General features: G+C 41.7%; 1 protein-coding gene across 5 annotated transcripts; it reads left to right on the forward strand.

Moving 5' to 3' along the window:
- The first annotated feature begins 7,626 nt into the window (after positions 1–7,626).
- On the forward strand, positions 7,627–19,813 carry LOC133419889 (cytoplasmic polyadenylation element-binding protein 1-like). Of its 5 annotated transcripts, none has more exons than XM_061709398.1 (11): positions 7,627–7,776; positions 7,998–8,219; positions 9,526–9,755; positions 10,647–10,899; positions 10,993–11,106; positions 13,321–13,425; positions 14,704–14,840; positions 15,884–16,082; positions 16,220–16,314; positions 16,509–16,589; positions 18,416–19,813. In XM_061709398.1, the coding sequence occupies exons 1-11, from the start codon at positions 7,746–7,748 to the stop codon at positions 18,524–18,526; spliced, it is 1,578 nt and encodes a 525-aa protein (XP_061565382.1). In that variant the 5' UTR covers positions 7,627–7,745; the 3' UTR covers positions 18,527–19,813. The 5 variants fall into 5 exon arrangements, with proteins under 5 accessions (XP_061565382.1, XP_061565365.1, XP_061565372.1 ...); XM_061709381.1 differs by having other exon boundaries at positions 7,632–7,816; XM_061709388.1 differs by having other exon boundaries at positions 7,632–7,816; positions 13,321–13,410.
- Positions 19,814–25,664: the final 5,851 nt, after the last annotated feature.

Here is a 25,664-nt window from a genome sequence, read left to right on the forward strand (position 1 = left end):
AATTTTATTTTTTTTCAGTCAATATAAACTTGTGTATAACACGTCATAACTGTCTTAAAGCAAACTGTATATTTGTGGCTCTTTTTATTTTGTATTTATAAAATTAATAATGTACACCATCTTCAAAATGGTTGAAACAAAACGCAGTAGTGTTCATGGTGTGGCCCGCAGATTTTTCCATGCAGGACTTTGCTGCCCTCTACTGGCCAACCGTCGACATTGATCAGAAGTCATGAAGTCGCTGAAGTTCAAGCAAACCCCGTCCAGGGAGAAGTAGACCCATACAAATGCCTGTCAGTTGTGCTCTCAAAACACACAGCTGAAGTTCCCTCAATATTCACCTTTTTCTGTGTGTCTTTTGTTTCTGTGTTTGCTGCCGTGATTAAACAATTTACCTCTGGGCATTAAAGTCACTGTCTAACATGGTCATGTGACTTTGATGCAACAAACACAATCTTGGTTTATAATGTAACTTGTGATCTTGTCTTCAATTAACTAATAATACAGTGCAGACTTTTTATTTGTACTCCTAGATTAATTTTGGTGTATTCAGCCCTTAAATGAGAATGTAGAGGCAAGATCATTCAAATTTAACTTTTCTTACTGCCATGTCTGAGATTAAAAACTTTAATTTCACAGTCCATCTTATTAAATTTCCTCGGTGCAACAGTATAGTGTGTTATGTATGCATTCTTTACTTGTGTGGTCATGACGTGTATTCAGATCACAAACCTCCAGCATCTTTGAATCAGAACATCTTCACTGCAAAAACCAAGCACTCAAAAGTATTTGTACAACTGACTGAAAACAAGTTAGTTGACCAGCTACGGTGCGACAGGTAAGACAAAATCAGATATAAGGTCTGCAAGTTGATGGCAGGCACTGAGTTGGCATCTTGCAGCTATTTTATTGCCACCAAGAGAAAGCTAAAACCAGATCAGATCAGTTTTAAACATAGCAAGTGTTTTTATTTGTAAAGTATAGGGCTGGGGATAGATTCAAATAACAAGATTCGATTCAGATTCTTAAGATTCAGAATCGATTATCTCGATCCGATATTGATTTGGGTTACTGTTAATAAAACTGTTTTTTCAGCTGTTGCATGAATTATATGACTGTAGTTATGCAACATATTAATACTAGTATTATATTGAGATTAAACAGCAAGTATTGCAGCTAATGATGCTGTAAGGACCAATCACCTCCCAGAATGCTGATAGAACTGCTTTCAGAAACATCGTGTGGGTCAGAATTACCAAACAGATCCAGGGAGGAAACAGAGGACGAAAGAAATCGCTTTTATTTTTTCCCCATTTATGAGAATTTGGTTTTTAACATTTATGCAAATGTAACCCCAAGACAGTATACTAAAGCAAAGAAATGTAGACAATGTATGCAATTATAACTGAAAATTTTAATGTTTTCATACCTTTAAACATATTTAAAGGCAAAAACATGCAAAAACATGGCACCAGTTATTCTCCTGTCCAACAAAATATTCCCTTTTCGGGCATAAACAAAAAAGTACCAAAAGTTGTAATGTAGTGAGGAAAAAAAAAATATATATATATATTTTTTTAAATCGATCTTTAGACATATGAATCGATTTTTAGGAATTAATATGAGAATCGATTTAAAATCAGAGAATCGATTTTTTCAACACAGGCCTAGTAAAGTATAAACCTGTACTTTGCCAGTGACCTCAACAACATCAAAATGCCCAGAAGACCATGGTTATCCTCAGAAGTCAAGAATACTCAGGTAGCTAGCCATGTCAATGTCAAAACTGACCACTTTAATGAATCTGAATATAGAGGGCTGACCACAAGCTGCAAAGCACTTTAACATTCAAGGACAAAAAGCCAAACTGTGGCAGAAGACATCTACAAATCACCTGTGGTCTAGAATCAGATTCTTTGGGCAGGTTAAAACGAGGAGAAACCTCATGGAACAAGAAACACACGGAGACGGACAGGACCCGTGATTCAAAGCGTACCACATCATGTATGAGACGTGGTGGAGGCAGTGTCATGGTATAAAAACACTACAAGACTGAGAGGACACCGCTTCAAAGTGCATAATGATGATGACGCTAAACACACTTTGAAAGCAACTCAAGACCCATTGAATATTATTCAATGAACAAGTCAGTCGGCTGATCACTGATGGAGCATGCTTTTCAGTTACTGAAGACTAACCACGAGGCCTTTGAAGGCCAAAAAGCAGTTGGTGGCTGCAGTGAAGGCCTGACAAAGCATCTCAAGATTTTAAAAAGTGTCAGAACTCCATTCAAGGACAAAAAGCCAAACTGTGGCAGAAGACATCTACAAATCACCTGTGGTCTAGAATCAGATTCTTTGGGCAGGTTTCATACTGTCATTGACTGCAAAATACCTATTTTCAAATATAAAAAATGCTGGATATATTTACAGTTGGGCAGCACAGTGGCTTGGTGGTTAGCACTGTTGCCGCACAGCGAGAAGGTTCCCGGTTCGACTCCTGGCCCGGCGGGGGACTTTCTGTGTGGAGTTTGCATGTTCTCCCTGTGCTTGGCTGGGTTCCCTCCGGGTACTCCGGCTTCCTCCTACAGTCCAAAAACATGCATAGTAGGTTAATTGGTGCCTCTAAATTGCCCGTAGGTGTGAGTGTGAGTATGCAGGATTGTCTGTCTGTATATGTGACCCTGTGATGGACTGTAGACCTGTCCAGGGTGTAACCCCTGCCTCTCGCCTGTGATGAGCTGGGATAGACTCCAGCAGACCCCGTGACCCTACAAAGGATAAAAGCGGGTATAGATGGGTTCGATTCCCACTGGTGACGCTGTGGGCGCTGAAGTGCGTGTTAGTTCCCCCATGACTTCAGTGCCCACACCCTGGGTGGGGTTGGAGAAAGGGCCTTTCTGTGTGGAGTTTTCATGTTCTCCCCGTGTTCCCTTGGGTAGCAATGTGAGCTACCCTCACAAAAACATGCACACAGTCCTGGGCTATACATGCCCCCTCTGGCCAGCCGGGGCGCCAGATGGGGTGATCCTTCCACGCGCTACGTCCGGCCGGAGAAACCCCACCCTGTCTGGTGAAAAGATGCGGCCTGCTGACTCCTCAGGTTAATGGGACAGTTCGTTTTTTTACAACCTGGACCTTATTTCTGGCATTTTTTATGGTCGTATACTCACCCAGGCAAGTTTGGTGTAATTTGGAGTCCTTCGGAAGATATTAGGGGTTTTTTTGCGAGCCGCTTCTCCATATAACGGTAGTGAACGGGGCACAGCCGGACACAGACGATGCAGCGTCTAAATAACACATGATTGCCGCAAAACTCGTTCATTTATTTTATGAATCACTAGATCTGCTTCCAGGACCTGTTGTCTACATCCGGGGCTGTGTGTGTAACAAATAAATCAGTTTGTAAACAAGACCTCTGAACTCATGACGTCATCTCTGTGCGCACACTCTGTCCTCCGTTCAGTGAGCTCTTCAGCCGTATACTCTGGCTCAAAACGGTAAGGACGTCCATCATATTCAAAGTCGTGATCCACAACCTCAGAATTTGACAAATATTCAGACATGTTTCAAATAACTAACAGTAAACTAACAGTAGCGAACTCCAGCTGTACACAGAGCTGTGTCTGGGATGCGCGCACAGAGATGATGTCATGAGTTCAGAGGTCTTGTTTACAAACTGATTTATTTGTTACACACACAGCCCCGGATGTAGACAACAGGTTCTGGAAGCAGATCTAGTGATTCATAAAATAAATGAACGAGTTTCGCGGCAATCATGTGTTATTTAGACGCTGTATCGTCTGTGTCCTGCTGTGCCCCGTTCACTACCATTATATGGAGAAGCGGCTCGCAAAAAAAAAATCTTCCGAAGGACTCCAAATGACATCAAACTTGCCTGGGTGAGTATACGACCATAAAAAATGCCAGAAATAAGGTCCAGGTTGTAAAAAACCGAACTTTCCCTTTAAGAAGGAGACCTGAGCTCAGTGCAGGGCCCTCCTGGGGTTGGTAGAGGATGGTAATGCCCAGGACTGTTAGGTAGGCGCACTGGGTGAAAATGGGAAAAAATCGGGGATTAAAAAAAAAAAAAAAAAAAGCGGGTATAGATAATGGATGGATATTTAAAGTTATGTAACTTTGTCAATTAAAAAAAAAAAAAATTCAGCCACTGGAAATGGAGGTAGCCCACTTTACCTTAAAGGGCTTCTAATTCTTGGTAAATACCTTATTTTAGTGAAATCTCTAACATAATGACTGAAAATATACACTTTGATCATATCTATTTTGTTCTTTCCACAGAACCATAAACGAGCAGTGCGGGCGACATTTTGAAAATATATTTTTTTCAAATTAAAACACGTCACTTTCTTTTTTGGCGGCAGTCTCTTTGATGTTGAGCACGTGAGCAGCCGCGCGCCCCGGAGGCCCAGACGTTGGTCCGCACGTGAACCCGATCAACACTAATTACCGCTAGCGAGGTGTCATAAATATGACCTTTTCGGGCAGGCGGCGGTCGTTGTCGTGACATTTCTGTTAGGTTGTGTTTCCCGGTCATGGCGTTTTCCCTGGTGAGTTGAACCTGCTGGAGAGCCCGTTAGGGCTGGGCTGGACCTCTTAGCAGTTACCAACAACAAAAACTGATAAATGAATCATTAATGTACCATTCATTAATGTAACCTCCGGCTCGGTTTTGTGGCTGACTTTGTCCTCCTGCTCCCAGAGAAGCGAGGGCCCGGACGGCCAGTCCCCGGCTCTGTCCTCCTGCAGCAACGCCGACATCTTCCGCAGGATGAACACCATGCTGGGCAACGCGCTGGACTTCACCGGGGTGTGCACCACGCCCAACAGCAGCAAGAGGCCAGACCCCCTCTATGGTAAACGCCTGTCTTTGTTTTAACACTTTGGCTGCAGAGGAAAGGACAGACTTGGTGGGAGATGAGTCTTTGAACTCTTTGTTCTGAAGGGTTGTAGGGGGGAATCACATCTTCATCTTCATCCCAACATACCCTCTTATTTTGAACACTGGATTCAGTCTTCTCCCTGGGTGTAGAAGCTGGACATGATCCCCATCTACTTTTAGGGGTCACCCCAGCAAATCATCCCTGTGACCCCGTTATCTGCCTCTTTCACACACCGGCTTGCCTGCATGTCTTCTCTCATCACATCATAAATCTCCTCTTTGGACTTCCTATTTGTCATCCGCCTGACAGCTCCATCGCCAGCATCCCTCTACCGATATACATGTCGTCTCTGCCCCTGCACATGTCCAAACAATCTTAATCTGGTTTTACTTTAACCTTTCTCCAAAATAGCCAGCCTGAGCCGCCCCTCTGTGCTCATTCTTAATCCTGTCCATCGTTGCTTCTAAGGAGAACCTCACCAGTTTCAGCGCCGCCACCTCCAGCGCTGGGTCCTTGTTACCACATAGGCCCGTTTCCTTGACACGGGACTGTGGAGTGCGAGGCATTTGCTTGGAGAAATTGTCAGACCTGATGGCCGTCTCTGGAGGTGTCTGCTTGTCTCATAAACAATCCATCCACCTATTTATTTTCCCATAATCCATTCTATATTGACTGGTGTCCTCATTGGTCGTCATCATCAGGGTATAATGCATGTTTTTTTATTTATAATAAAATTATATACATTTATTTTTGCCATTCAATCCATAAATATTAAAGAAACCATTTGATGTTTCAGCAACTGCTGAAAATTCAAAGTTGTGTAGTTATTTATTAAAATATCTATAAAGTCTTTACTAAATTAGAATGCAGTTTGGAATTGTTGATGGGTTTTAAAGTGGCACTGTTTCCATGCTGAAAATTTCATTTAAAGAACATTTGACTGCTTTTAGACGTCTAGCTCTTGTCTATTGGCAAAAAAAAAACCTCACAATAACTTTGGACTCATCCCTGTTTCTTGCAACAGTGTATTGCCTTACAGCGCACTCACAACTATGAAAACTAGCTCATGGGGCTACAGTAGACATCGGGGTCCCAAAGAGGGTAATGATGGAAAATTAGTGTCTCGGACTACATCTTGGATGGCGTTGGGAAAGCGCTTCAACTTTGATGCTTGTAGGTTCTCTGAACTAGAAACGATAAACTTAAGTATGGCTTAACTCGTTAAGACTAATTGTGCATGAATCAACCTGTATTCACGTTGTGTATATGAAGTTGACCATAGGACAACTTTCCATGGGGGTTTGCTTTTGAATTTCCATCAAGCAGCTGCTTTTCTCCCCTCTGGAGGATTAAAAGGCCACGTTTCTAAAGCGTATTAAGAACAAATGGGCAGTGAATAAAGCAATGCCAAATCCCAGGTCAAATGGGGTCAAGGCCTTTCAAAAGCTCATGGATTACTTTTTTTTTATGTCACTGTTGAATTCGCAGTTGCAAGATATCTGGTTTAATTTTGTGTGATTAGTGGTAAATGATGGCTCTCTGGAAAGGGATTCTGACCTCAGAATGATCCGGGACCCCGGATTGTTTCAGATCTTTACGTTTGGTGCGATAACAAAAGCCCAATTTGCTAGGAACTTGACCTTTATCCCTGAGTTGAAATGTTTTCTAGCCTCAAATCACAGCGACACTCCAGTTTCTGGAAGAGGAAAAAAAAAAACCTGAAGACATGACACAGCCTCAGTGTCCCTGCTGGATGCTATGCCACTTGAGTTTTCAGTTTCATTGTAGTGATGCAAAGCTAGAACCTGCAGTATGAAGTGTGAATATGCAGTTTAAGGTTGAGTTGCACATTTTAGTGAGCCTCCTTTCACTTTCTTGTGACATCTGTTCAACCTCCTTGACCTTATATCATGTGGTTGCCAACAGCTGATTCATGCTGCATCGCTGGTCTGCAGCATTGCAGCAATCCAAACTTTTTTTTCTTTTAACAGAGTGAGATTTGCCAAGAATTAAGCTCAGCATAGTGCATCTTTCCCATCTTTGAATTAATTTTATGAAGGCTTGTCTCCAGTTGATTCTCTATAGTTCGACATGGCTACAAAGTGGCACAATTGTGTTTGCCACCTTCAAGTCAGAAGTAAAATTAATCTTGATAGATAGACCTTTATTTTATTTTTAATTTTGCTGTGACTTTTTTTTGGGTCCAGCTCAGCTTGGTGTTGCTGAATCAGGGGTGTAACTGGAAGCTTTCCAGGCATGGAGAGGAAAGGGAGGAGCTGGCAGTGCAAATCACCCTTCCCTCAACATCTGATCAGTCAGCTGCTTCTGCTACATTGAGGCTGTTGCTGCTGGGATCCTCATTTTCTGCATGTAGAAGTCAAATATTTCAGGAAAAAATCACAAATTGGTTAAAAGGAAAAATCCTTGTGCATTTCTAGGTTTAATTTGTTTTTTTTTCTAGCGCTCAAGTCTGCTGAGTCATTTGCTCCCATGCTGCCTCCCACCATGCTGCTGTAGTCCTTCCTATTGACTCCCCCTCCTCCCTCCACTTCTGGCTGAGCTTGCTCAGGAAACGAGGCTAGACGGAGTAAGCAGCAGCAGTGGCAGCTGTTGTCCCACTGAATCAGACGTTCTGTGCCTACCAGAGAGGGGAGTACCTCCTATGAGCAAGCCAATCGCTCCAACAGGAATTTTTCATTACTCAGTTGTTAGGCAAGGAGGCAGGGAGGTGGTGGTGGAGGGGGGAGAGAGAGGGAAGCTGATGTCATTAGCAGGGGTGTGCGAGTGCATCAGCAGCCATGTCACATGCTGCTAGGTGGGTCAGTGATGCGGACGGAGATGCATGGCAGTTGCACCGGGCACAGAGGCAGCAGGTTAGCTCCGCCGTCAGCCAGGGTAGGGGGAGATGTGGTGGTGAGGGGAGTTTCTTGTTTTCAAATATGATTTTTCTTTTAATAGAAAATGTGGTGTTGGATTCATCCTGCTCCTTTTTCCTCCCTTTTGTAACTTGCACTGATACAACTGCTTATTGGCTTGCTAACACTTCTCTTCCTTGTCTTTTCTACGTGTCTGGACGGCATCTTGGACCCAAAAGAGTCAGAGCTGGCTGCGGTGGGCAGTAGGAGGATGCTTTTCCCCAACTGTGGGGTCATACCCGGATCCCAGGATATGCCTTCATCCAGGGGCCCGTCAAATGTCACAGACCTGGGCCTTGGCCTCCAGTCACTTCGTCTGTCTGGCTGGGACAGACCGTGGAGCAACCAGGAGAATGACACCCATACCACCTCATCCCAGGTTCAGACTGGATCACCTTCCAGTAAGTACTGCAGCAGTACGACCTGAATGTGTATGAGGGTTCACAGCAAGATGTATCAATTGGTGGTTTTGTGTGCATATGATGCCAGTCTAGTTATTGCTGCTGGTACTTTTCCTAAAGTACTACAGTGAGAATTTACTCGATTCAATGAGAATTAGACAAGGGATTTATTTTTGACCCATAGCTGTTGAAGCCATCTCTGGATGTGCTCTGCAACCATACTGAAATTGATGTTAAAACTTGTGATGCTGGTTAGCAGGCATCTGTGAGGGGGGAAAAGGCTGTAGCATCGCTAGGGAGGATGATGTGGCAGTTTTGCTTTTGCTGCATCTCTAGCAAGCCAGTAAGCAAAAAACAGTCCAGTAAGGCTGCTTTCATTATCACAAATCCTAGTATTGTCGCCATCAAATTTGATGTGGGTGCATTTTCAAGAGCGCAAGTTTTAAAGCTGAAGGAACAAGTCCTGTGTAGTCTTAAATTGATGAATTACTTGTGCTCATGTCTAGTACTTCTTAGTTGCATTCAGTGAATTATCAATGTCATTTTTTTTCTGACCCCGTTTAGCACTATAGTTTTGTTGCATATCCAAATCGAACCAGCTAAATTTCATTTGGTGGTTTCTAAAATGGGTCTGCAACAAAATGGGACAGAGCTCTGAATGTAGCCCACAGCTGAATAATCCCCTCTTGCTCACCGTTTAGCCATGCAGTACGTGCCTGTCACTGCTGCCAGTTTACTTACTTGGTCATCAGGAAGAAAGACACCCTGGTAAATTGTTAGGAAGCTGCTGCTCTGCAGTCCCTGGATTGCACTGTGAAATGTTTCAGATGAGTTTGCCTAGAGCGACAGGGCATCCTGCTTCTGTGGTGAGATTAAGATTAATAATGTGTTAAAAATATCAAATGTAACATTGAAAAAGCACCAGCCTGTGAGTTGGGCATCTTTAGTTGAGGTAAGCAGCCAGCTGATGCCTCAGGTGCCCTCTTCAAGCACGTATCTGGAAATTCTGTGTTTTTTTTTTTTAAGTTGTCTTCCAAATCAATGTGGCTCTAACATCAATGCAAGACTGCAAGTTCAGCACAAACCTTTTCTTTTTTTTTTTTTTGGTTTGCTCATCCAGCAAGTAAATGTATTCCTTTTTAAGATGTGCAACTTTTAGAAACTGATGTGGCTTGCCTACAAATCAATAAGTCGCTGTAGGCTCCAACCATATTCTACAGCTTGCTCATCTGACAAAATTGACCCCTGCTAGCTTTTTGGGGGGGGTGCGGTGGGGAGACTGTGCTGTAATTGTTTTTTTTTCCAGTGCTAGGTATACTGAACAGTCCCTTCAGTAGCCTTCTTGAGAAACCCCCAGGCTACTTGCCCCATGAGTCCATGAGCATGACTGCTGACTTCCTGGAGAAGTTCCCTGGCATGGCGCGCATGACGAACCGACTGGACTCCAGCTCCTTCTTGGACTCTCGCTCCAGCAGTCCTGAAGACTCTGAAACCAGTGGCTTCAGCTCTGGCTCAGATCATCTCTGTGACATGCTGGTAAAACGCATCTGTTCTGTAACTTGTTTCTGTTGGATTATCACAAACCACTTGATGTTCAAGTTGAGCTCACCATCCAAATCTGCACAGCTGGGTAAAAATACCTTGAAATGCTATAAAGATCAAATATTAACTTGGGTTTCAAAATGTGGACATATCACTAGCTTCCTTAATCATGTAATTTTGTTAGTGTAGGTGACATATGGACTCTGAAATACTGAGGACTTTTACAAGTTTGACCAGTATCTGTCTGTTAAATCTGTACATTGAGTATCTTAAAACCAGTAAATGGCACCATAAAAGCTTTAACTGCAAAACAGTGTTTCTTAATTTATCAGCTGAGATTCAAATGGGGCACATTTTATACTTTTACATCTACTTCTGCCTAAAGTAGAAGGAAAAACTTGTGACGTGTGACGTAAATCTTACCTTCATCACTTCATGTGAATGTCTGTGTTTTAAAAAAAACTTTTTTTTCTGCATTAATGCAGAAGTGGCACAATGCCCTTTTCTCACATCTGCATCGTGTCAGCTGTCACACCGTTCCTCTGTTCTGCCACTTGGACAGTTTGCAGTTGTGTAGTTTGCCACCACTTCTTGATGAGATTGCCTTCTAAAGTTGGTTTATTACACTTGATTGTAATAAAAGGCTTGCTGAATTATAAGGTTATGAAATGTTTTTGTTCAGCTATATCATACAGCTTTCTATTGTGTGCGTCTGTATATATTCAACTCTATATAACATCTAGTTCTAGGATGTTTACGCATCATTAAAGCAGATTTTTATTGGATTCATCAGGTTCTTCAACTGTCAGCTGTTTATCATATTGTATCATCAATAATCTGTTCAGTCTGTTTACATCAGTTTTCTGGACATGTCTTTCTCTCCAGTCAACTTTGCGGATTTCCCCTCCTCTTCCCTATATGGCATCAAGCATGCAGAAGGATCTGCTGCGTTTGGGCTCCCGTCTGGACCCCCAGGACACGAGCTCTCCTTTGACCCCACCATCCAGTGCCAGCCCTGTCTCAAGCGTGCCTCGCCGCTGGCGTAGCGGCTCGCTGTGGCCAGGCTCGGACATGCTGGACCAGACAGATGACTCGTTCAGCATTGAGAGGGAGGCTCGTCTGCACAGACAGGCTGCAGGTGAATTTGAAATTCTTTTAAATTGCTTTGAGACCATTAAAGTTTAGATCAAGCCCTTCTTCTTAGCTAACCCCTTTTCTCTGCACTCACCAGCTATCAATGAGGCCTCGTTCACTTGGAGCGGTCAGCTGCCTCCTAGGAACAACAAGGATCCTCTGTTCTCCTGCAAGGTCTTTCTTGGTGGCGTGCCCTGGGACATCACAGAAGGTAACTGCTGCTGGCAGAGGTCTGCTTTATTTTTATTAGCCAAGCCCAGAAACTGAAATGCATTGATCCTGATGCATTGGTAGTTTCAAATAGTGTAGTGGGATATGACCTGAACAGGGTGACTCTTAGGTGCTGTCTGCATGGGATGGAAAAAACCTGATTGGCAAAATGTATTAATGTACTTGCTTGATAAGTGGTCTTTTTTAATGTATTTTTTTCAATATAAATACAGTGACAGTGTAATTTTTCTTTTATGTTGCCCTCCATTGGAGTTAATTAACGATGCCCAAAAGGGGTGGGCCAATCAAATCAGTGCATCCATGTAGAGTGTCTAGGTGGGCTTAACATGATGACTGCATTGTGACGTAATCTGGATGAACGCTATGCTAACGGCTGAGGAACAATGAATTGGTTTTTCCAGCTAAAGATTTAGACTTTTTCTTAAATTGAACAGATGGCACTCAATTCCTTTGCAAGTTTTTACTTTTGGTTTTTGGTAACAGGCTATGGCAAATGTTTGTTTTTCACTTCTACACAACACTCACCTGCCAACTCATTTCCATCGCTCTGAATACATCACCTTGTTCGTTGCACTGACTGGTCGTAGCGCTAATCCACTGCGTGCAAAGCCAGTTTGATAAGCAACCTTTGTTCCCACCCCTTGGACGTTGAGGCCCTATGGATCACATTCAGACCCTACAGCTTTCATGGCATATCTGCAGTGAGGTGTTTTCAGGGCACAGAGTAAAGACTGCCTCCTGTGCTGGTTTTAAAGTAAGATCAAGTTAAATTAATCAAACGCTGAAGAGCATCTTCCTGCAAGACATGCCTGACTCTTTTGACAGAACAGCCAGCGGCCTTGTAATCACCAGGATTTCCAACACGATGGGCTCCCAACACGTATTAACGATTACCTAAATGTGTTGAGAAGTTTCCTTTGTTTTCGTAATACAAAATATTGATCATTATAGTGGTGTGCGTTGTTTCATTCCTTTGCTCCTCCTTCATGCACACAAACATGCTGACTATTGGGTCCGTCCCTTTTTCTAATGACATAACATACCTGATCAATACCATCATCATGCACTAGAGCAAAACTCCTTGTATTACATGTCACAAAAGGGACTTGCAGAAACACGACAGAACATGAACAAGCTCTTATCTGTACCTAACCTTAATGTGGGAGCTGAATACACGACTACAATAATGCATTTTTGTTTTTAAACCATTTCCCCCTTTCTGCTCTTTACATTTTCAAGAAATTAGACATTCGTTGAGCCCAAATTGTGTAATATGGAGATGCTACTTCTACATTGCATTACCAGAATGTTTTAAACTTATGCTGCACCTCTTCAGAAATCCAGCACGAATGAAGTAATCTGTGTTATAGAGGACATTTGGACCACAAATTTCAGGTTTAGTTTTACCCAATGCAACCATTTTCATATTTAAAAGATTTGTCAGGGGAAGTGGCAAAAAACAAACGAACTCTTCACTTCAAGCAAATTAAGAGCTTGTATACTGTTTAGTTTCTTGGAGAGAATCAGAATCGGGTCATTTATAGAAAATCTGGTGGGGATTTGCCAAAAAATGTCAGTGGGTTAATTTCTTTGTTGCCAAAAAAAATCAAAGTTGGTTATATTCCAATAAATTCTCATTTTGAAGGAAATGTCATTATTTCATGTAATTACATGTCTGTAGACACTAGATCGTTTGCATTCTTGAGAGCTGAACAGTGTAGGGATACGGCATGTTGATCACAGCTTAAGCAATTTTTTTTTTTTTTTTTTTTTTTTTTTTAAACCTTTAAAATATTTTAAAATCCTAACTAAAATTGGTCAGCATTGTGTTCACGCTAATGCCTTTTCACACAGCATTTGCATCATATAGGCACCACAATGCGCATCCTCGTTGGACTCTAGCTGGCTGCTTCAGTGTGGGTTTTTTAAAATACAACATGGAACATTACTGAATCCCCCAAGTGACGGGAGGGTTGGTAAAGACAGAATATGACCTTCCACAAAGCACCTCCTTTTATTTTGCTTCCGTTGCTACCTACCAAAGAGGAAAGGGGATACAACAAAATCTGTTTTTCCACTTCATAAATTTCCCACAGTAAGGCAGAATAAAGATGTTGCAAAGCCAGAACAAACTGGTGTTATAAATTGGGATGACATTTAAAGTGTACTTTATTATACCGTTGTTTTATTTCAGCTGGGCTGATCAACACCTTCAGTGGATATGGCCCTCTGACTGTGGAGTGGCCGGGTAAGGATGGGAAGCACCCTCGCTGCCCTCCCAAAGGTAATGTGGCCAAAGGTAACAAAAAGCTGGTAGGCTAAACTTTTTTGGTTTTTGTCCTTCCTGGTTTCAGGGTGGCACTGTGGTGAGCATGTGGCATGTTGGTGAGTTTAACTGTTACGCTGACTCACTTTTTATGGTGGTTTTGGTAACACTGCCTCTGCAGAAGAATACATTGCTCTACTCTGAATGTTTGCAGGAACTGAAGGCTTGGTGGTGTTGGGATTATTCAAATCACTTACAAATGTACATGAGTCTTTCAAAGAAGATGACTTGTATAGATCTCTTGGGGAAAGTTGAAAATGTTTTACCCGTTGCAAATGATTTGAATGTGTCTTTAAATTTACTGCTTTGAGTTCATCTAGGCTCCCCACCCAACTTATTGCAGAAGCAGCTATGGGACTTTCATTGTTAGCATGCTATCATTGATGCGTCTTTGTTTACATAAGAATGTGGCACTTGAGTCTTTCTCTTAAGGTGAGCAGAGTGTATACGGTGGAAACCTGCTGAGGCTTTTTAGAGGTGTTACTCCACTTCTGTTTCATAAGTCACCTCAGGCAGGGTCTCATAACTGGCGTAAACGCAGTGAAGTAAAGTGTTGACTCAAACGAATGTTTTGCCCAACAGCTAGAGTGTGGAGGTATTCTATTAAAACTTGACCACAAACCAATTATTGTATCTCCCTCTTAAAATTTAACTACTTGGAAAATTTGAATCTGTTTACTTCTAGTCGAAGATGTATGAATGTTGAAAACTAGGCTTTTTTAAAGTGGTGTACTTGTGTTGCTATTTAGTGGGACACAAAGTTGATTGCAAGTTGTTGGCTGTTTGTGGATAATTGTGACAACCAAGTGTTTGTGGCCAGTCCACAAATGTATTTGAAGTTCCCTGTATGCTGTATATTGGAGGCAGTTTTCTTTAAACTTGACACTCTTGCTGAATTGGTATCAGTCTTTGCAGTGACCCTTGACCCATTAGCAGAACTTGAAATGATTAAAAGGTTTAACGGTCCTAAAACAAAATTTGATCCAAGAGTTGGAATTGAGATTGTTTAAGTTGGCCTTGTTCTCTGGGACACCGATACACCTTGCCTTGCAACTTTTATTGGACCTGAAATTTGATTTGATTTTAATCAAAAATCAGTCTTGGTACTTAATTCTTTTTTGTAATTTTGGCAAAACGGAAGGCTCCTGTCATTATTTGCATTTCCTGTTTTGTTTTTTCCCCAGATAGTTGACTGTTTTTCAGTTAAAGTACTTCTTATTCTGTATCCTAATGTTGACTATTTGGTTGCAGGCTATGTTTACCTGGTGTTTGAGAATGAGAAGTCTGTCCGGACTTTGCTCCACGCCTGCTCCAAGGACCCATTTCACCCTGATGACAACAGGGAGTACTACTTCAAGATGTCCAGCCGCAGAATGCGATGCAAGGATGTGAGTTTAAGATGCATGCAAGACTATTGTCTATGAACAGTTATCAATTTAAGGCGTACTAGGCGGGGCCAAACTTAGTGCTTTGGAACAAACGGCTGTAAAATGAGCTGAAAGTTTAACCCAGCTCAAGTTGAGTTTTGTAAAAAACTGGAAGTTGTCAGATTTGCTTCGAGTTTGAGTCTTGCAATTCTGGGCACTTGTCACCCAGGCAGGACTTGGATATAAACACACCAGAGTTCAGCTGTCTTATTAATTTTATGTGGGTGATGCACATTGCCACATTAATGGGGTCCCCTCCTTAAGTCTGTCTGACATGGGAGCTGAGAAAAATGTAAACTTTTGTGGTTGTAACAGCTCATTAAATCACATCACTGTTGCATTTCCAACTACCAGTGTTGTGTACAAAATTGTTTTGGATTTGTCACATTTGGTATTGTAGTTTGAAAGACACGCAATTATTTAGCTTTCAAGTATAACGAATAAGTAAACTTGGTCCAAGTTGGTGGTGGCATGGACGCCAGACTCAAGTAACCCTGTAATTTTGTTTTGGGGCAACCCAGGTCCTAATGTGCCCTTTGGATGTGTGGAGTGTCGTTGCAGTTCAGAATGATCTGGTCTTTAATTCATTTTGATTTGAACCTCTGATTTCCACCCAGACCTTCACTTTTAGAAAACCACACAATGTCCCATTGGTACTTTTTCCAGTATCCCCACTAAAACCACTTGGCATTACATTTTCTAGTAAGAATTAGAGATTTCCTTAGTAGTTCCATTAGTAATGCATCATTTGAGCCCGTCATTAGACCAAACTTGTGTAGCAACAATTCTCAGCATTGGCCTCTGAAACCTATTGGAGGAATTACAATACGATTGACGAGCCTCGTCAACTTGTAAACCGTTTTAAAATTCAGGCCCAGAATTTGCACCGGTATTTATTGTCCCCCTAGCACTCGCTATAATTTAAGTTGTACCACAACCAATATCAAAGTTGAGACCTTCACTGGAAAGCATAAATGGCTGAGTAATCTTATCCCCTTCTACAGGTGCAGGTGATACCCTGGGTGATCTCTGACAGCAACTATGTGCGCTGTCCTGCCCAGCGTCTGGACCCCAGTAAGACGGTGTTTGTTGGGGCTCTGCACGGCATGTTGAATGCTGAGGCGCTGGCCAGCATCATGAATGACCTGTTTGGAGGAGTCATGTACGCTGGGATTGACACGGACAAGCACAAGTATCCCATAGGTGAGATTGCAGGTCTTTAGTCTCTCAGTCATCTTTAGTTTATTGGTCAACATGTATTACAAGATCAGTATGTGTCAGGGTTCTTATGGGTCATACCTGTTCAGTTATTCTTTGATTCTGTGCCGGACTGTGTGCAGGCTCTGGACGTGTCACTTTCAACAACCAGCGCAGTTATCTGAAGGCTGTGTGCGCAGCATTTGTGGAGATCAAAACACCCAAGTTTACAAAGAAGGTGATGGCATCTTAAAGTAGTGTGTTGCTGAGTTTGAGACCCAAGTGTGCAAGGAGAAACATATTGGACAATACTTTTTAAATTTAAATGTTACAGGTCTGTTTTATTGAGATATTGTCCCCCCCCCCCCCCCCCCCCCCTTGTGCCTCATTTGCTGCAGCTGCTCTTAACCCAGTACTGTGGTTTCCCCTCAGGTTCAAATCGACCCTTACCTGGAAGACTCCATGTGTCAAGTTTGCCTTCGCACACCTGGGCCTTTCTTCTGCAGAGACCAGGTTGGCATCAATTCCTGTATTAATCTGATTTACAAACATGAGCTGAAGTGTGTCATTTCATTGGAAGTTTATAAAGCTGCTGCAATGAAAGTTAAAGCAGTCTTATTTTGTCAACATTTGTGACGGTATAGATTTCTGCTCTCATCCCAGTAGTTGGGGTCGGCCTAACTTAAGGCCAAGTAGAACCAAACACAAGTTAAAGATGGGTTCTGATTCGAGTGTTGCATCAGTCTTTGAAGTTATGTTGCATTTCAGCTATCCTTTTTTTTTTCGTAGCCCGGTTCAATGTTTATAACTAAACTTGAATGTATCAGCTCTTTGTGCAGCTTTGCTAGTGATGATGCATTTTAAGTTTTCAGTTCCGTTTTCTAATTAAGTCCGCTCATCATGCACTGTAAGTTTATACAGTATTTGTATTTTTTTGTATTTATTTAGCACAATTTTAAAAAAATAGTGCAAGGAGGGAACGAAGCCCAGAGGGCTTGTACAGAGTTCCACTCCTGTCATCTACTGTAAACAGAAAATTAAATGTACAAACATAGGAAAACTAATTACACATGAAAATAAAACAAGGATACATAATAGAGAATACATTGAAAAATTAGGACATTTTTTTTCAGCAATTTTTTGAAGGATATAAATGACAATGTGGACCTCAGAGACATATCTAAATGGTTCTAGAGTTTAGGACCTCTAAATGAAATATTAAACTGATGAAAAGATGTTTGACAGAAGGGTAAATGTAGATTGACAATGTCTAGTTGAGTATGAATGCAAGTCGGATGAAAAACTAAAATTATGAAAGGTGTCCGGAAGATCTTGCTTATTGTTGATAAACATGAGTGAAAAACACTGAGGTTATTAATGGGTAATATAGAGTATTTTTTTAACAGAGGTGCGGATGGATTATGTCTATTGGACAGAGATTGATCTCAGGAATCTCTTCTGGATTGTCAGTAGTTTGTTAAGGAAGGATGGATAAGTTGCAGACCAGACAATATTACAGTAATTCATATACGGAAACAGAAAACTATAATACAAAGTTAAGTGAGCGGAGCGATGGATCAGGGGACAGACTTTCCTCAGTATACCAAGCATCTTCATAGATCTTTTGCATACTTGATCAATATGGTTTTTCCATAAGGCCTTCATCCAGAACACCCAAAAATGTGGTGTGAGGTATTGGATTTCAGTTCCGTTAATTAATATAGTTTCTTTTGTATGAGGTTTGTTTTTGTTGCAGAAGATCATGAAGTTACATTTTTTTATATACAGTGACGTTTGAGTTTACAAATGTGACTTGCTCAGGGGCAGAATTAAAAACTACCAAGATGGGTCAACAAGCTTTTACTGCAAACTTGTTAGATTCCCATTTTTCTTACCCAACTGCACATCACTTGGGGTTTCATTTAATGCCCTGTTGTAACTGTTGACGTTACTTGCTTGGTTTCTGTGTTTGCATATGGATGCCATCGGACAGGAATAGTTTCTTTACTCTTAGAGTTGGTGTGGTTCCTCTGCATTAGACTTTGATTTCCAGAGGAGAGAACAAAGGGATGCAGAAGAGGACACCTTGAGGCCATTTTGTAGGTATACAACTAATCGGAGAAAAGAAACATGATATTGGCAGAGCAGTAGCTGGATTTGGTTTTAGCGGCCATTTTGGTGGTTGTGCTGGCTCTTGGATGCTCATTGCATAAAGCCTGACCCACTGAGGTTTGGCTTTCACTAAATTAAGCTTTTGTGTATGAATTAACATTAAACCTGGTTACTGAAGTGCTAAAAACTGTCAATTTTTGTCTGACGCACTTGTGATCTGTCTCCAGGCCTGCTTCAAGTACTACTGCCGCTCCTGCTGGCACTGGCAGCACTCGATGGACATCCTGAGCAACCACCGGCCCCTCATGAGGAACCAGAAGAACAGGGACTCCAGCTAGAGCAGATGGATCCAGGATCTCTGAAGGGCCAGACGAGCCAGTCCAAGGGACAAGGCTGCCCTCCGAGGAGAGCACGTGTGCCAGACATCCTTCAGTACGAGGACGCCGGGGCACTCCACCAGGCACTGGGGATATCACTGTAGAAAATGTTCACTTTTGCACTTGCTACATTTTTGCTGTTGTTCACAGTGGCACTATGCACAGTGACCTTGTTGGGAAAGACAAGGGGCCCTTCACACTTATGCATTTTTCCCAGACTTGTGGCCAGACAGAATGATGGGAGTCAGGCTAAGGTTAAGAAGTGGATGAAAATGCCATTTCTTTTTGTTTTTTCTTTTTTCATTTACATGTTGCATAGTGAAGAGCAATCACGCAAGTCTCATTGCCATTCATTGGCAAATGCCATACAGTGCCTTTAAATTTTTATTTTTTTCCCCTCTTCCCTCCCCTTGCCCCAGTTGGCATCTGTTTTCCTGTGCAAACCAACTGGTGTTTCTTACTTTTGGGAGTTGAATGTTGGGCTTCATTTAACCAGTCGCATTTCAGACATTTTTACGCAGTTTTTTACTAATTTGTACACAAACGGTTTTAAGTCATGACATGAAAATTTTGAACAGAATTCTACCAGGTGGCTGTTTATGGGAAAACCCCTATTTTTTTTTATTTTTATTTTTTCCTTTTTTTTTGTCTCATACATTTTTCAGTGGCTATTTTTATTTTATTTTTTTTCTTTAATTTGCCCTCCCAAATTTCAACTGAATGGGCACAAAATGTTGGATGTACTACTTTAACTTGCTTCGTTGGTCCAGTTATATTAAATGTGTATTGTTACTACTGGATATGTAAACAGATATCTGTCAGTTTTCAAGCAACTGATGGATCCGGTTGAAGCTAGAGTGAAACGTTTGATTGTAGATGGTTTGATTTTGCACTTTTTAATTTGCACGTGTGGAGAGGTGGCAATGGTTTTTAATCACTTATTTTGTACATCAGCAGGGGGACATGCCTACGGTAGAACAGCTGCTTGTTTCCTGTTGAATGTAAGAACTTTCCACTTAGCTGATAAATTATCTATCAGAGCTTGAGTAGACCCTGGTAAATGATCCTTCGCTTTCTTATCCCATTTCGCCTTCCTGTTCTAGTTGAACTTCAATGCATAATAAGCTGTGTGCCAAAGACAAATGTGTCTTTACTTTATCCATTAGGTTTGTCACGCTGAGCTTGTTGTCCTTTAGCCCAGCTGCTTTTTAGAGTTTTGAAAGTCTACCTCATTGTGGTCTGCCAAGTTTGCTGCTACTTAACAGTTGTGGAGTATGTTCAGATTGGGCACAATAAAGGTGTTTAAGCATTAGTTATCGTCTGGGCTCTTGTCTGTTTCAGAAATGAACCTTTGTCAGACCAGAATTCAGCTGTTTGACGAGTCTGTCCGGGGGGGGGGGGGGCAGGGGTAACGTTTGAGGAAGGTTGTGGCAGCTTTCACACTGTACAACCTTCCTCCTATTAACATGCTTGTGTAAATGTTTGACCAGAATGATATGAATCAAAGCAATTTTGTGTTTGTTCTATATAGTTTGTAGATCTACTATAAGGCAAGTTTATTTGTATAGCGTAATTCAAAGTGCTTTAAATAAGCATTAAAAGCAGCAAGACACAAACACTAAACAAAATTATAAGAGGTAAAATAATAAAAAGTAAGGGCAGTCAAGTACAGCAGGTACACATCTCATTCTTAAAATGAGCAAGAATTACATTTTTATACGGTCAAAACGTACAAAGACTGGGTCAAATACAGTATTGCAAAAGTAATTTTTTCTATTCGTGCGGTGAATCAAACCAATTTGACAATTCTACATCACAATTCCTGCATTCAGGACTTATCCATAACTTTGCGTGGTTTTCAAAAATCAAGTATTTTAAGAGTACGCTTAAATAACAAAATGAAATAAAATAAGAGGTAAAATAATAAAAGCACAAGTTAAATTAGTAGAGTACAGCAGGTAAGTATTTAATTTAGGAGTATGCTTCAGTAAACTAATGTTTTTAACCCTGATTTAAAGGATCTACAGTTGGAGCAGACCTCAGGTCTACAGGAAGTTTGTTCCACCGCTGAGGAGCAGAATAACTGAACGCTGCCTCACCTTGCTTGGTTCTTGTTCTTGGGACACACAACAAACCAGATCCAGATGAACCTCAGGGGTCTGGGAGCTTCATAGGGAACTAACAGATTATAATGAGTTAACACCCATATGTTTAGCACGTTTGCCTTGGTATAAATTGATGTCATGTAACATTTCTTTTTATGTGATTGAGAGCATATATTTTGGTGTTAGGACTACCAAATCAAAATTTCTGACATAACACAATCCCATCAACTAAGTTTAGGAAGCCTGAGTCTGAAAATATATCATTCAGGGAGCCATTGAGATTTGCATGATTCTGTGACATCCCAGATCTAGATCAGAGAATTATCCAACTTCCCCAACTGTCCCTCCGCTGAATTTCATACCACACAGCATTCTTTCCTCTGGAGAAAGCAGCACAGAGCTTTAATGCCAAATTCAAAAGATTTGCATCCCGTGCAATTGAAAACCAGAACATAGCTGTACAAGTATGATGAAAAGCAAACTGTTGTACAGTATCTCAGTGATGTTACGTCCATGTCACAAACATTTTATTAAGAACATATGAAATTTCATCTACTAAACGGTGCATGGATTATTTCTGTAAAGTATTGGAAAGTCATCTGTCCCTGTCACCTTCACCCTCCTTGCCTCCGGTGAGGGCATCGCTGGTGTATGAATGTTATGGTGGTGGTTGGCGAGGCCGTTAGGCGGGGATTGGCTGCCACGTTTCCGTCAGTCTGCCCCAGGGCAGCTGTGGCTACACATGTAGTTTACCACCAAGTATGAATGAGGAGTGAATGAATAATGGAACCATTGTGTGAGCACTTTGAGTGTCCAGAAGAGTGCGATATAAAAGTAATCCGTTATTATTACCTCTCATAATTTGAGCAAATGCATGCAAAATCTCTTGTGAATGCATAAACAGACTGTCAACCTCAAGGCAGTTTTTAATGTGGCACATACAGTATGTCACAGAACCTTGTAGATTTGATTCCCAAACTTAGTCATTTTAATGCTTAAACCTAAAGACTGGCTGAAAATGAAAATGAGAGCTCCTAAACTGGCACCAAGCAGAAGTCAAGTGAACTTGGACTACAACTCCAGTGCACTAAGCTTTGTGGCACTCTTTGCTACAAAAACGCTCAGCCCTGTTGTTTCATAAACTTTTATATATGTGTCTTTACATTTCTGTAGCTGGTTATTGTATTAACTGGTTATTGGACTCTATTGTTTATAAATGACGGTTAATTAAACTGCTTCTAGTCAATTTTACTCCTCAAAAAAAGTAGGGAACATTTTACATATCTGTGACTAGAAGCCAATTGTTTTGCAATTCCCGGATGAGTGGTAAAAAAGTTGACTACATTAAGAAGTCTGTTAAGTAAAAACAAGGATTTTCTTTATCGGACAACTCAAGGAAGTTATATAATTATAGAATTTGTACTGTGCCACTCACCCATGTATGATCATGCTATGAAAACAACATACATGTTATTCAACAATTTTAATCATACTCTCAATCTGGATGCCTTTATTTGACATAAAACTGCAGAATATGATGTTAATGCTGGCTTTTTAAGGCTCTGAACTAACAGAATCGTGAGCGTTAATGTTCCATTCACGCATAAAGACACACCAGGGCCAATCATAATGTTTGTCCAGTAAAACATCTTTTACAGCGCCATCAGTTGACAATTTTCTGGAATTAGATTCCATGCCTTTTCTCGGTCACATATCCATTTTTCTTAGTGATACAGCACAGTATATTATATCTTATACTGCTGAATGGAAAACACAAGAAATGTAAGACCTTTTTTTTTTAATGTACAGTTTAAATTATCCGGCACTCATAATTACAACAATAAAAGCAACTGAATTAATTTTTTTTCTTTCTTTTTTCAATGTACCGGTACGTGTGTGTTCATTCACACCTCTTTATTTGTTCCTATGGTCCTTTGGGCAGGATGAGCAGTATCCTGCAACTGTGCAGTTCAATGCTTAATCTGAGCATCATACTAACATCCAAGTTTACATAACATGTTTAGGTTTCAAAGGTTAAATGATGATTACAGCTTAGTCACTTTTATGACTAGCATTTGTGTAGCTTTATATGGACTTTGTGTTATTGTTTCAAGGATAATTCCATGGTATCCAAACCGCAACATATGATCTTCAATGTATTTTAATTAAAAAAAAAGTACCAAAAGGAAACATCTTTGCAGGGGAGAGCTTTGTGTATAACAAGAATGCAGTGCTCTTTCAAAGTCGTCCTGCAAGTTTGATTCAAATCGAATGAAAGTTTGTCCTAGAATTGTAATTTGTATGAATTAACTAAATCACATTCACATAATGTAACAGTGGAATTCACATTAAAAACAACCTGATTTCCCAAAAAACTGAGGCACCAAACAACATACATGACTTGTAAATGCCATAAATCCGTGTCTTATTCACTGAAGAACATAATGAACATTCTAAATATCTACAAAAATGTAATATGAATAACTCCTGTTTTAGTTTTAGCACAATCACATTGTTCCTCGTCTTGAGTTCCAGTTTTAACATTGAACCAGATACTGTGCACATCATGGGATTGAAGAATTATTTACAATGTTAGTGCAAATTTCCAGAACTTTAACTGGTCCCATCAATCAACAGTATTAAAAGTAGAGATAAAACATGTGAAAGAATACAAAGTATATAGATTTTAATTATTATGCATTATGTATTTACTTTGAACATAAAAAAAACACCTCAGCAATTTATTAAAATACAACTTTGGCATTTCCTCATGAACTCCCCAACACCCACCCCAACCAACAAAAACATAGTCACCAAGTTGGACTTTAAAAAAAAATGGAAGAAAGTTAATGTAAAGATTACAGTGTTTATTAAGACATTAAATAATTTCAGTGCATACAAAAAAACACAGATTACATAGTATAGTTCACAATTCCAGCTTGGGGGGGGGGCACAGGCAGGTGGAAGCAGCAGTGGGATGACCAGGGGGGGGGGGACCGCAGGCCAGCACACAGCTCCTGAAATTCCGGCCTGCAAACATGCACAAAAAAGAAAAAGGGGGCCAGCACAAGAAACTATGGGAACGATGGATAAAATTGATGGCTATGAGATACTTATAATAAATAAAAATGGAGAACGAGAGGAGAGGAGAAGAAGGGTGATGGGCAAAGCCCAGTGGATCATGTCGGTGCCCCCCTGCAGCATCTATAGCAGCATATCTACCACCAAGCTATGTTTGAGACTAACTATTATAGTCTTGTTCTATAGCTGCAACTACTGACTCTAATACACTAGACTTTACACTAACTAGAGATTTACCAACACCAGCTAGAGGTTTACTAAAGACTAAATCTAGGCTTTACTAAACAGAAAGGTTTTAAGTTTTTTTTTTTTTTTTTTTTCTCCCTTGTCTGCACACATATTAATGATTGATACCATGACGGTAGAAACCAAAAGTATATATATGTGCATTATAACTATATTTAGACAGAGCCGCCCCGGCCGCCGACGCGGGCAGGCGCACCCGCCCCCACGAAAGTGGCCCTCCAAGACCAGAGGGGCGCCCCGCCGCAGAGGCAGCGGGGGGGACCGGAGACGGGCCCGGAGAGAGGGAACCCCCCAACAAGGCGACACCCGTGCAGGCCCGACAACGGAGGGCCCCAGACCCAGGCATCCCATTCATTCATCCATTCAACTATCCTATATCTATACTAATAATAATATGATATACTATACATAATAATAATAATAATAATAATAATAATAATAATAATAACCATCTTTGTATAATATAATATTGATAAATTATTAAGTTTTGATGTCCTGCCAATGGAGGCCCAAATCCTCCATGGCAGGACCCTTCCATACCGCATTCTCACCGACACAGACACACAATCACGCACCGTTTCCCCCTCCCCGGGGGGGTCCAGCACCGCCAGAAGGCACCCCAGGCTGCACGGCAAGCCCCGCCAGGCCCGGGTATCCCGACCCACCTGTCCCAGGCCGGTGAGGCAACGCGGGTGATGTGGGACCCCCTCCCGCCCCTGGTGTTGAGTGCATGTGATTAATGCCATAAAAACAGGGAGGGGGAGGGCCAAGTATCGATTTGACACCGACCCCCCCCCTCCCGAACTACGTGTCCTTGTCAAATGTATTTATTAAGTGTTGAATGTGCAGTGTTTACAGTGCTGTTAAAAATCGTGAGGCGGGGAGTGCCGGGCCACGCGGGACAGTGCCCCCCACGACCCGGACCCCCCGCCCTTCGCCTATGTGCGTATGAATCGTGTAGGGGGGGAAGGAGGGGGAGAAGAGGCCGAAGCCAGGAAGCAGGACCAGAAAAGCCGGCCCTGATAAGACACCCGCGTCCCCCCACCGGCCATCCAGTAGACGGGGGCCGGCCCTCCGAGCCGGGCCAGGGCCCCACCGTACCTCCACGGGCGCCCCCGGCGCCGCCGGAGCCCCCAGACGGAGGGGGAAACGGTCCAACATCCTCCCATTCATACTGACAACATAAGACATAGACACCTGGGAATGGTGCCACCCCGCCGCCGCGCCCGCCCGTGCACCCCCCGGTCAGGGGAGGCCCGATCTCCGGACCCGAGCAATGCTAACACTGGAGATATGTGGTTCTCCTGCTGATTCTTGTCAGCACTCGCGCTGCTGCATTTTGGATCAGCTGGAGCCTATTCAGCAAATTACTTGGACATCCTGCTAACAACACATTACAATAATCTAGTCTAGAAGATACAAACGCATGAACTAGTTCTTCTGCATCACTCTGCGAGAGGACTTTCCTAATCTTTTGCAATATTACGGAGTCACTTGAAGTTATGACATCTTCTAGGTTTGGGATCTCCATTTGTAGAGCCCCCTCATCTGGAATAATGAGGTCCTTTTTGATGATCTCTTGAAGTTGATTATATTCTTCAACGTCCTCACATTGGTTATGATCGGAGATTGCATTGTCAATGTTCTTGTTTTGTTGTTTGGATAAT

This window comes from Cololabis saira, chromosome 2 (genome assembly GCF_033807715.1).
Source record: "Cololabis saira isolate AMF1-May2022 chromosome 2, fColSai1.1, whole genome shotgun sequence".
Classification (NCBI taxonomy): domain Eukaryota; kingdom Metazoa; phylum Chordata; class Actinopteri; order Beloniformes; family Belonidae; genus Cololabis; species Cololabis saira.

What these genes read in the sequence shown, in the direction of transcription:
- LOC133419889 (XM_061709381.1), top strand. Translation starts at nt 7,702, where the DNA reads ATGTCACATGCTGCTAGGTGGGTCAGTGATGCGGACGGAGATGCATGG. An exon ending in GGGTAGGGGGAGATGTGGTG is followed by an intron (nt 7,817 to 7,997) that starts GTGAGGGGAGTT and finishes TGGACCCAAAAG; the next exon opens with AGTCAGAGCTGGCTGCGGTG. An exon ending in GCAGAATGCGATGCAAGGAT is followed by an intron (nt 14,841 to 15,883) that starts GTGAGTTTAAGA and finishes CCCCTTCTACAG; the next exon opens with GTGCAGGTGATACCCTGGGT.